The sequence below is a fragment of the Parus major genome, chromosome 14 (assembly GCF_001522545.3).
Source record: "Parus major isolate Abel chromosome 14, Parus_major1.1, whole genome shotgun sequence".
Lineage (NCBI taxonomy): Eukaryota > Metazoa > Chordata > Aves > Passeriformes > Paridae > Parus > Parus major.
Genome location: NC_031783.1, coordinates 2,060,312 through 2,071,767, shown reverse-complemented (window position 1 = coordinate 2,071,767; position 11,456 = coordinate 2,060,312). Strand labels below are relative to the sequence as shown.

The 11,456-nt window shown below is 49.6% G+C and overlaps 1 protein-coding gene across 4 annotated transcripts in view; it reads right to left on the bottom strand.

The window, feature by feature from the left end:
• Positions 1 to 678: 678 nt before the first annotated feature.
• CLUAP1 (clusterin associated protein 1) overlaps positions 679 to 11,456 on the bottom strand; it is a 57,652-nt gene continuing 46,874 nt past the window's right edge. For 2 of the 4 annotated variants that reach the window (XM_033517921.1, XM_015643254.3), the window contains exons 10-12: positions 10,757 to 10,861; positions 3,332 to 3,387; positions 679 to 1,179 (exon numbers count right to left, since the gene is read on the bottom strand). In XM_033517921.1, the coding sequence (XP_033373812.1) occupies positions 1,021 to 1,179; positions 3,332 to 3,387; positions 10,757 to 10,861 (320 nt within the window). In that variant the 3' untranslated portion in view covers positions 679 to 1,020. Of the gene's footprint in view, positions 1,180 to 1,424; positions 1,467 to 3,331; positions 3,388 to 10,756; positions 10,862 to 11,456 lie in introns of all 4 variants that reach the window. The other 2 variants (XM_033517922.1, XM_015643251.1) reach the window with 2 other exon arrangements.

Sequence of the window (11,456 nt, the reverse complement as noted above, 5' to 3'; positions counted from 1 at the left end):
ACCAGCAGTGGCCTTGCCAAATGGCTGCTGGCTGTGCTGGAGGCTGGGTGGCAGTGCTGCCTGGGGAGAGAGGCTCTGGCTCTGTGCACACCACGTATGGAGTCACTTTTCCATCTGGGCCTTCAGTACAGGACATGGAAAACTGACTCCAACTGCAGCCCACACTGGGACACTGGGCCTGGTCTTGGGGCTCAGATCATCACAGAATGGGTTGGGTTGGAAGGAACCTCAAAGCCCATCCCATTCCCTCCTGCTGCTGTGGGCAGGAACACCTTCCACTGTTCCTCCAAGCCCCGTCCAGCCTGGCCTTGGACACTTCCAGGGATCCAGGGACAGCCACAGCTTCTCTGGGCACCCTGTGCCAGGGCCTGCCCACCCTGCCAGGGAACAATTCCTTCCCAATATCCCATCCATCCCTGCCCCTCTGGCAGTGGAAGCCATTCCCTGTGTCCTGTCCCTCCATCCCTTGTCCCAAGTCCCTCTGCAGCTCTCCTGGAGCCCCTTTTGGCCCTGGAAGGGGCTCTGAGGTGTCCCTGGAGACTTGTCCAGTTTTAATTCCACTCCTTCAGTCCACCTGGTGCTGCTCTTTGTGCAGACAAGCCCTTGATTAAGTAAAGGATATGTTTAGGATAAATAGATTTATGCCAGATTTAAAAGCAATTGAAATGCATTCCCAGAGCAGCTTTTCATCCAGTTTTATTAAGCCAAAGAAATCTATTTGGACATAATAAAATGCAGGGAAATCAGGCACACGATGCTCACTGGAGTGAGACTTCTGGCACTGCAGTGCACAGTTTAGTGCAATTATGGAAATAAGTGCACATTACTGTGATTCTCAGTATGGATAAACTGCTCATGCTTTGAGATTCACAAACCTGGCAATCCAAGTTTAATTTTCAGGTTTAATGAACATTATTTACCAACTTTTGGATTCACACTGACACAGTTTTCAGACAGCAGGGTATTAGCTCCTGGCCTCTCCAAAGTTTGTGCTTTAAGAGGCCTCCTGCTACTGAAGGGTCAGAAGTCATTATCACTTTGCTCCAGTGGCTCCGGCTTCCTTGCTCGGAGACTGGATTTGCCTGGGGAGATTTCCATGCTGTCATCTTCCAGATCATCCTCCTCCTCCTCCTCATCTTCATCTTCATCCAGATCAATCTCACTATCCCCTGAGTCGTCCTGCAGGACAGGAAATGTGTCTATGGCCAGCCCAAAGTGAGGGATGGCAGCGCCGGTGTCCCGCTGCACTCCCGATGGATTGCAAACCTCCCTCCCCACCCCACAGGGCTGATGGACACAAATCCCCTGACTCCTGCTGCCTCAGGGCTGTTAAAAGCCTGGCAGGCTGTGTGGCACTCAGGTGCCAGCTGCTGTGAGACCGCAGAGCCGAGGTGAAGGTGATGAACCACAGGACAGGAACCCACCTGTGCCTTGCGCCGGCCTGGCCGTGCCGGGGCTGGGGTCCCCTTGGAGAGCCAGAGTGGGAACACCAGAGGCAGAGCAGGAAAGAAAAGCACAAGAACATAAAAGAAAACAGAAAGTACCCAGGCTGGGAGCAGGGGAGAAGGCAGCACAGCTCAGGTATCCTGTGCCACACCAGCAGGTGACAGAGGCCAGGCACACACTGCTGGCTCTTCCTAACTCCATCAATTCCTTGAGGGTTCAAAGCAGCTTCAGTGGTTGCAAAACCAGTAGATATCATCAGAAAAGCAATATCCATATATAATCTATCATGCAATATCTATAAACTTTTTGATCTATTTTTGAAGGCATTTTATTCAACAGGGGCTTCTCTCTGAAGTTTAATTGTGACTGCAATAATTTGCAGATTAGCCAGCAATGCAACTTATCATTATTTTGATTTTTGCATTGCCTGATTAATTTATTTTTTTTTTCCCCTGATCTGGGACACACAGAGGCCTGCAAAGATCCCTGAGCTCTGAGAAGCTGCAGTCAGAGGGCAGAGCCATGAGACAGCTGAAGTGGCTGCAGCTGAGGGAAGTCACAGGCTGAAGGCCTTGGCTTTCCATCCCTGGGGCTGTGCCAGCAGGGAGAGAGCTGCCAGCAGGAAAAGGGAACAGGAATGGCAGAGGGTGACAGTCCAAACCTGTCAGTAACACTGCTGAGGACAATCAGGCAGTGCTGGGACTGAAGTGACATCTTCACCCCCAGCACAGCACTCTGCCCATCCCAGAAATGGGTCTGGATGTCCAGGAGCCAGCAACAGCCTTCACCACACCCACTCTGGCAGGAGCAAAGAGCAGAGCATGGGCTGCAAGTTCCTCTCCAAGACACAAGGTGAGGGTGCCCCAAAAGCTATGGCTGCCCCATGCCTGGAATTGTTTTAAGTCAGGTTGGCTTGGAGCAATCTGGTCTAGTGGAACAAGATGGGGTTTAAGGTCCTTTCCAACTCAAACCATTCTGGGATTCCCAGAAATGTCTGAGCTCCCCTCCTTCAGACAGGCAGCACTGAGGGGTGTCTGCTGGACTGAGACAGAAAGGTTCCATCCACACTGGGAATTAACAGCAGCACAGACTCAAACACAAACCCACAGGCACCACAGTTGCACTGTCTCCTAGCACTCTCCAAAACAGTGTTCCAGCATCACCTGGAGAGAACAGCCCCACTGCTCCTGGGATGGCAGCATCTTTCTGGGGACAACTAACTGCAAATGCCAACCACATCCCAGCAGCTGGCTTCAGCTTCCTGGTGCAGATGTGGCCCCTCAGGTGTCCCCAGGGGCACAGAAAGGCTGCCCATGGATGCCAAAGGCTGGGCACAGCAAGTGCCTCCTGTGCAAACCTGTGTGTGCCTTTCACACTGTCCACTCACATGTAAACCACAACCAGTGCAAGGCCAGGAGCCCTGGGGCAGCAGGAATCCCAAGGGCACAGCTCACAGTCCTGCTCTCATCCCTGCCCCATCCCCCAGAGGACGGATGCTGCCAGTACAGGGCTCCAAGGAGGGACTTCTTAGAGCAATGAAGGGGATTTAGGTCCATGTATTTAACTTCTGCTGCACTGCACTGGTCCCTCTTCTCAGAAACCTGCCCCACAGCTCACAACAGCATTCCTGCAGCCTGTGTGCCACTAGCTCTGCACTGCAGGATGGGGTCAAAGCACACAGAGCACACAGGCTCCAAGAACAAAGGAAAAATAAGGAAATACACATCTATGCCAAGGAAAGGTGTCAGCCATTGGAAAGGAGGGGAAAAGCAGGCCTGAGGTGTGAGGATTCAGCAGGTAAAAAGGTGTCTCTGCAGCTGAGGAGAGGGCTGGCATCTAAAGCCCTGTCAGAGAAGCTCTGCAGACACATGAGATGGTTACTCACATCTTCCTCCGTGTCTCCACCTTGCATTGACCCCACGATCCGTGTGCCAACTCTTCCTGCAGGAGCAAAGAGAATCCCATCAAAGCTGGCTCGTGGCCACAGGGAGGGAGGAGGAAGGGTAAAGCTCAGGGTGAATCCCTCAGTGAGAGAATGAGATCCTAATTCATAGTCACCCCCCTTGTTAAACCTCATTGCTCAGGAGAAGGTAGGGGGGGGTAAGGCTGACACTAATTAACACTGGACTCAATGACCTTGGAGTATTTCTCCAAGATTAATGATTCTATGACTCTAATTCCAGGCAGGGTGCTATTTCCAGAGCTACCTTATTCCAGCATGATGGTTTGGCAGGACAAGAAGCAATGGACACATTAAGAAACAGGAAATTCTATCTGAACCAAGAAACCTTTTTTACTGTGAGGGCAGTCAAACACTGGAACAAGGTTGCCAAGAGAAGTTTAGAAGTCTCCATCCATAGGGATACTCCAAACCAAACTGGATGTGGCCCTGGACAGGCAGCTCAAACCTCCTATTAGAACAGAGAGGTTGCTCTAGATAATCTTGAGAGGTCCCTTCCAACCCAAAAAAATTCATGAACTGACAATTTCTTCCTGTGCTTTGGTATACAGAGAACAAAAGCCTGGTTTTTCCATGCTGTGAATCCTTTGTCCTTTAGGGAGCTCAGACCCTTTCTGATATTCCAGGATGGATTGAATCTCACAGGAACCCCTGGCCATGCCCAGGCAAACCTCAAGAATTTCCTGTTGGGAGTTTGATGTGTGAGGATGAAGAGGGAGGTGGGGTGACTCAGGCCTGCTGCTGCAGCCACAGAACCCCCTCAACACTGGATCCCATTTCCAACCCTGCTGTGTCCATCCCATCTCACCATCTGTTCATTTCCTGCCATCACCAGCTTCCTCCATGCCAAATACAGATTGTTTCAACCTAGAACAATCCAATCTGTGCTGTTTTTAGCATAAAAACAAGGCAGCTTTAAAATATACCCTGGCAAACCTCTTTTTTTCTACTTCCCAAAGCACAAAAGATGACAGGTCCCCTTTGTCCCACGCAGTTTGAGCTGAGTTAGTGGTAGGAAAAAGCTGCCTAACTCATCCACAGCTCACCAAAAAAACCTTGTTGTATCAAGGCAGTTCATTAAAAGGATTTTATGTCTTTATATAAAAAGCAGTGGCCTCTATGCAGCAGTTGCTGATTACACAGGAAGTGGAGATGGAATTAAAAGATTTCTGGATAGTTCTGTCCTCAGGCTCTGGAGACTTTTGCTCTAATTTATGCTACACTAAACTGTATAAATTTGGAGGTGATTACACCTGACATCCTTAGATGACAACAGAACTCCACTTTTGCCCAGCCTATAAATGACTCTTGAGTTTTAACTTCAATCTTACTCTGTAGAAGGCTCAACATGAAGTGTAAAATTGGGAATTATTACCTCAAAAAGGAGAAAGCTGCAGGAAGCTCCTAAAATAATACAAAACTGCGAGGGATTCTGAATATAAAGGAAAAATAAGATATTTTTTATTTAATGAATTTAATTAATATTTTAACTAATTAATATTAAGAGAGCTGATGGAATAGGCCAGTTCAAAATGCCATGGGAAGGGTTTAGAGAATGCCCACAGGGGGTGTGCAGGATGCTGCTCCTCCATCAGTGGGAGCAGTGCAGACATCCCATGGACACACCTGGAGAAACTCGAGGATCTGCTACTGCCTGGACTGGGATCCCTGCATTGTCTAAGCCAGGAGCACTCTCTGATCCAGCAACTGTGGGATCAGCAGGGTTAGGTCCTGCAGCAAACCCTGGGACACTCCCAGAGAGACCCCAGGGTGCAAGAATGGCTGGGACTTCACCTGAGCACTAAGCTGCAAAGAGGAGAGAAACCAGATTTTCCATAGAGTGTTATTTTCACTCCCACACCATAAATCCCCACGTTTCCCTGTGTGGGGAATGGCCATGGTGTGTTTCTGTGTGTGCTGAGGGCAGGCAGGAAGCAGAGGAGTCACCTGCATGGCACAGGAGAGATGGGGATGCTGTCCCTTGGTTTTCTGGGCTCAGTTCAGCTGGGCTCACACAGCTTCTGAAAGGACAGAGCCTGTGGGGTTCCCTTACAGACACTGGGAATCCAGCTGGGACAGGCTGTACAGAGCAGGAATTAGGAAAGATGCTGGTGATGAACAGGCTGTGATTCACTGCACCTCTGGAGTCAAATCTCCCTGTGCATGGCCATGGTCTGTAGGCACTGAGCCCTCAGGGGGCAGAAGGGAATGTGCATCCCTGATTTGGAGTCTGAGCTGTTGCCATTTTCCCTCTGTGTGATTCCCATTGTACCAACCTGTACAGCTGATCTCCACCTCCTCACCCAGCAGTGGGTACAGGTTAACCCAGTGCCTCACAGCAAGGACTGACACACAACCTGACAGTCTAGACAGCCTGGGAGCAGGGCAGGTGGATTTGGAGCTGACACATTTTGCTCCCAGTCTGGAGATCTGCAGTCAGTCTCCAGTATTTAATGTGAATTCACAGCATAAGCTCACAGAAGACACCTCTCACCGTATCACATTCCCTTCCACACACAGAAAAATGGGATGAACCTTCTGTCTGATTCTTCTGAACTGTTGCCCTTTGGACACAGTTCTTAATCACAGAATGATGGAATATCCTGAATAGCCTGAATATCCTGAGCAGGGAGGGACCCACAGGGATCATCCAGTCCAGCCCCTGGCCCTGCACAGACACCCCAACACCCCCACCCTGTGCCTGAGCAGTGTCCAAACACTCCTGGAGCTCTGGCAGCCTCGGGGCTGTACCCATTCCCTGGGCAGTGCCAGCACCTCTGGGGGAAGAACCTTTCCCTGATCTGCAGCCTGAGCCTGCCCTGGCCCAGCTCCAGCCGTTCCCTGCTCCTGTCCCAGTCCCAGAGACCGGAGCTGCCCCTCGGGAGGAGCTGCAGCCCCTGCTGAGCTCTGCCCTCAGTCTCCTTCTCCAGCTGAACAATCCAAGTGCCTCAGCTGCTCCTCAGAGCCTTCCCCATGCCCATGTCCCTCCTCTGGACACTCTCCAACAGCTTTAGAGCCTTCTGATGATGTGGCACCCACAACTGCCCCAGACCTGAGGTGAGGCCAGAGCAGAGCAATCCCCTCCCTTAGTGCAAGACCCTGATCCCAGCAGCATTTTCCAGGCACTGCAAAAATCCAGGGATTCATTAAGCACAGCACAGCTGCTGTGTGGGGGAGCACACTTCAGTTTTTATCTTACACCTCCATTAAAAGGAAAGCTGCTTGGAAGTGAGGGAGCTGTTCCCACCATTTCAGACCTACAGCCTCTCCTCCTCCTTCACTAGGTTTGATGTTAGGATGGCCCACACCTGGGGGAGGCTGAAAGGGAAGGAAAACATTCTAGAAATTCCAGAGCAGAAATCTGAACATGGCCATAAGCTGGAGAGAGAAATTCCACAAGCAGAGTGACAATTCCCACTGACAAAAGGATTTCCTTGCTTCTCAGCCTGCCTGTGGTGTGGAAGGATTGGAAACAGGACTGTGGAGGCTCACCTGAGAAGATTTGTCAAAACTCTCCTTTTCACTACAGAAGTGAAAAAAAATGAGGGATAATTCAGGCTCTGCAGCTTTCCCCCAGCATGCAGGGTCCCACAGGCACTCAGCAGCAAGTGCCCTCTCTGCCAGCACATCACTGTCACCCTGAGCCTCTGGGCAAGCTCTGCCAAGGGAAGGGGCTCCAAGAGAGCTGCTCTCACTGTGTGACTTTGGACTGATTGTCTGCTAAAAAAACAGGGTTTTATAAAACTGTCTTCTCACAGTACAGATCAAATGGGGCTGAAGTTGTTCTGTCTCAGAAGTGAAATGTTCTCTGAGGTCTGGTCTGGACAAAACCAGCCCTTTACACCGATGTTATAAAAGGAAACAAGAGCCACAGCACGGGGAGAAAGGGTTCCCAGGAGCTGAAACAGCCTGGCAGTGTGGAATAGAAGGTGATTTCCAGGCACAGCTCCACAAGGATGGACCATTTTGGCTTCATTCAGCAGCACTGCCTTGTCACCAGCACTGTGTGTCCCAGCCTGTGTGTCCCTACCCACCACCCCTGCAAAGGGAGAGATCCTCATGATCCACAGTGAATTTCAGTCCAAGTGAGTGAAAAGATGGATTTTCACATGGAATTATAACATAACCTCAAAATCTGTCACTTCTGATAGCGTGGGTGACAAAAATCTATTTAGTTTAAGGGGAGGCTGGACAGGAGAAAATAAATGTACTGAGGGTTAGCTGACATCTGTGCAAGCCACAAGTGATGGGTTTGAAACAGTTTGAGAGCAGCAGGGAACTTGAGGGAATTTCCCAAGTGCTTCCCCAGACATTTTCTTTCAGCCAGGGCTGGGGAGAGAGCAGGCTGGCTGATGCTAGGGCTGATCCAGCACAGAACCTGCTGCATTCCCAGGACAAGACTGTGCATCCTTCACCCCAAAGTTCACCCCAGCTGCACATGAACAACCATCCTGCTGCAAAACACTCATCTATGGCCTGTTTCAGGCAAGAGCTTTCTCTACACTGCAAATGGTTAAGGCTTTCAATGCTGAAATCATTTCTTGTCCTTTGGCCCTCTGACAAGAATCTTACTGCAAGTGCCACCACAAATTCAGGGAAGTCCATTGTATTTGTCACAGCCTCCAATATCTATTGCCAGAAAGAGTAAAAATGGATGTGGAATTTTATTCACATTGACAACGCTAAAATTAAAATGTAGAGACCAGATTGTCTCCAGCTCTGACATCCCCAGCACAGGAAGGATGTGGAGCTGCTGGAGAGAGTCCAGAGGAGCCCATGGAAATTCCCCAAGGGCTGGAGCCCCTCTGGAGCCAGGCTGGGAGAGCTGGGGGTGCTCACCTGGAGAGGAGAAGCTCCAGGGACACCTCAGAGCCCCTTCCAGGGCCTAAAGGGGCTCCAGGAGAGCTGCAGAGGGACTGGGGACAAGGGATGGAGGGACAGGACACAGGGAATGGCTTCCACTGCCAGAGGGCAGGGATGGATGGGATATTGGGAAGGGATTGTTCCCTGGCAGGGTGGGCAGGCCCTGGCACAGGGTGCCCAGAGAAGCTGTGGCTGCCCCTGGATCCCTGGAAGTGTCCAAGGCCAGGCTGGATGGGGCTTGGAGCAGCCTGGGACAGTGGAAGGTGTCCCTGCCAATGGCTGGGATGAGATGAATTTAAGGCTCTTCCAACCCAAAGCAGTCTGTGATTCTGTGATAAATCAGGGTATTCTCTAATCTACAAAAGCAAATGATCAGTGACACATGGCTTTACTACAATAAGCCCCCTTAAGGAGGGGACTTTCCTCTAAGTGTGATATTGTGACAATAAAGCAGCTGCAGTTTCCCAGGCCCACAGGCAGCACCTGCAGCTTGGCCCCTGCTGTCCCAGCCATAAACTCTCACCTCCCTGCTCCCCCCAGGATCAGAGCCCTTCCCTAACACTGGTTTTGCCACGTTTGCTGACCAAGCAGCACTGAAATCAAAGCTCCAGAGCCCATTCCAGGGGCTCCTGCCTGTTCCTTTCTGCATGTGGGGAAAGGGTTGATTTTCTTTCTGCACCACACAAGTCTCCCCCAGCTCCCTCTTTGGTGTTCCATGGGAAAGCAAATCCTATCATTTTAATTGGCTGAAGGAATAAAACCAGGAGCAATATTATTAAACCTTCATTTAGTTTGAATTTTGCTGCATCTAGACTGAGCTGATGAAAGGGCTCTCGAGGGTGAGTGTGCTGATTTTTCTCAATTATACCAAGTGGCCTAAAAAGAGGGATTATCTCTCCCTGAGAATCTTGCCTCTTTAACAGCAAAACACACTGGAATATCTGCCCACCACAGAGAGAGGGAGGAAGCCTTATCTCCTAGCACTGATAACCTGGGAATTAGAGATGTAAAAGTGCACCCCAGCAGCCACAGGGACTGAGCACAGTGGGCCCTTTCCCCTCAGCTTGAGAGCAAATGTGGCTCAGCAGCATCACCATGGAAGAAAACACAAAGCTTCAAAAGAAAGTGATTGAGATATCTTAAATTGAGTCCAGGAAAAAAGCAGTAATTAATAGAAATAATGTTCTTGTTATGCTGCCTTGATCATTAAGTGTATTTTAAATGCAAATTGCTGAAGAACACCAGCAGATCTGTGGTGTGTTTAACAGCAAACAGGCAGAGAATATTCAGCCCTGGTTTTCTAAAGAAGCTGCTGCTTTTGACATTAATCTCAGGTCTTAAAGTCTGATAAACTAATACTGAGTTTCCATTAAGGGTAATTAACGATAACAAATCTCTTCCTAGAAAAAAATCTGACAGCAAAATCTACAACTTTTATAGTAAAACTCTAAAACTGCTATTAAGAGCAGCAGGGACTCAGGTCATGGTGTTCTCTGGGATGAAGCACCACTGACAGCTACAGGGTCCCTTCCAAAGCTCTAAAATCTGTGTACAAACCTTTCCTTGAGAAATGCCAATATACAATATTCCTTAGCAGTGTTTCAAGCACTTAACAAGACTTTTCAATTTTCAAGAAAAACAGAGGAAGGGAAAATAAAAATGCTGGAATTACACTGACTTGAGAACATCAGCTTCTTTCCCTGGTCTCAGTCAGAAAGGGGAAAGCAGAATTCCACTCACAAAACCCCACAGTTTATCTAAGGAGCAGGCTCCAGCAGGAGTGGTGGCACCTGAAATCCTCCACACAGGCTCTTCCTCCACACCCCAGAGAGGTTGATGCTGACAGTTCAGAATCCCTTACTGCTACCAAAAAGAACTTCCCCGATTTCCTGGCCGTGTTTTGTTTGACTCCAGATTAAGCAGAACATTTCTTTTCCCACCTAAAACACAGACCCTCACACAGCAACTCCTCTAAGCTGCTTGTGAGCAGTGGGAGCAGCCAGAGGAGCTGCACTCCCCAGCAAGAAGGACAGAAGGACAGAAGGACAGAAGGCTCACATCCCACCCTGGCAGCAGCAGCTCAGGTGTGTCCACCTGTGCCCAGCCAGTGCAGGTGACTTTACTGACTCACTGAAGGTTTCCCAGCTAAAAAGGTGCCAAGAAGGTACAGGGAAATAAACGCTTTGCATTTGCAATGAGAAATGGCATTGCTTCCCTATGGCTTTGTAAAGAACTGCTTCAGGAATGTGTAAGGCAATACCAAGGTGGGATTTTCCCCACACAATCACTTTTTTCCCCACTAAATAATCCTTCATTGGCTCCCCTGGAAGCGCTGTTTTTTCCACAGGGCTTTATCCTCCTGCAGCTCCTGAGAGCTGAGCAGTGCCAATATCCTGAAGGGTGACGGGGGCTTCTGACATTTGCAGCTACTCAGGTAATTCCAGCACATCCTTGTGGATCAAGGCAGCTCAGGAAGGGTTAGAGTACCTGGCAGGAGAGCTTCCGTGCTGATGCGGTGCCTCGGGATCTGCAAATCCCTCTCGCTGTCAGATCCTTCATCCTCCTGGATTTCTATGTCAGAATCATCATTACCTGGTTAAAAACAAAGCCAGCTGATTAATATCACCCCCAGCAACCCCCAGCCCAGAAGAGCAGCTGGACACAGGAGATACCAGCGGCTCTACCTTTGTTCTAGCCCAAGAGGAATTGGAAATGCAGCTGCAGAGAGCGTTGGCTCTGCACGAGAGCAGAGGAAAACAGCCAATGTTCACATCCCAAGGAGAAATCCTTCAGCAGGCAGTGCCAAAGCAGCACCCACTGCCAGAGCCTTGGGACAACCCCAGACTTTAACATAAAGGTGCTGTTTAAACACCCTCTGGGAATGAAGGTGCTGCTTCAGCGAGTGATTTAAAGATCAAACTCTTTGAAGAGCATCTGTGAAATATGTGTTTATTATCCTTGTTTTACCCTGCCACCAGCAATGTCAAAACCCATCTCCTTCGACTATTTGCCTTTCATTTAATGCTAGAGAAGCACAGTTCCACATCCCCAGATAAAGGAATGCAGCTACAGCCAACCCAAGATGTTGGAGAGACAGGGAAGCTTCCAAAGACAGGAACTTCTTCAGATATTTTCATTATCTGCCTTTGTTTCCTTTTCCCCATGCAAAGCAGAGTTCCCAGCCCAG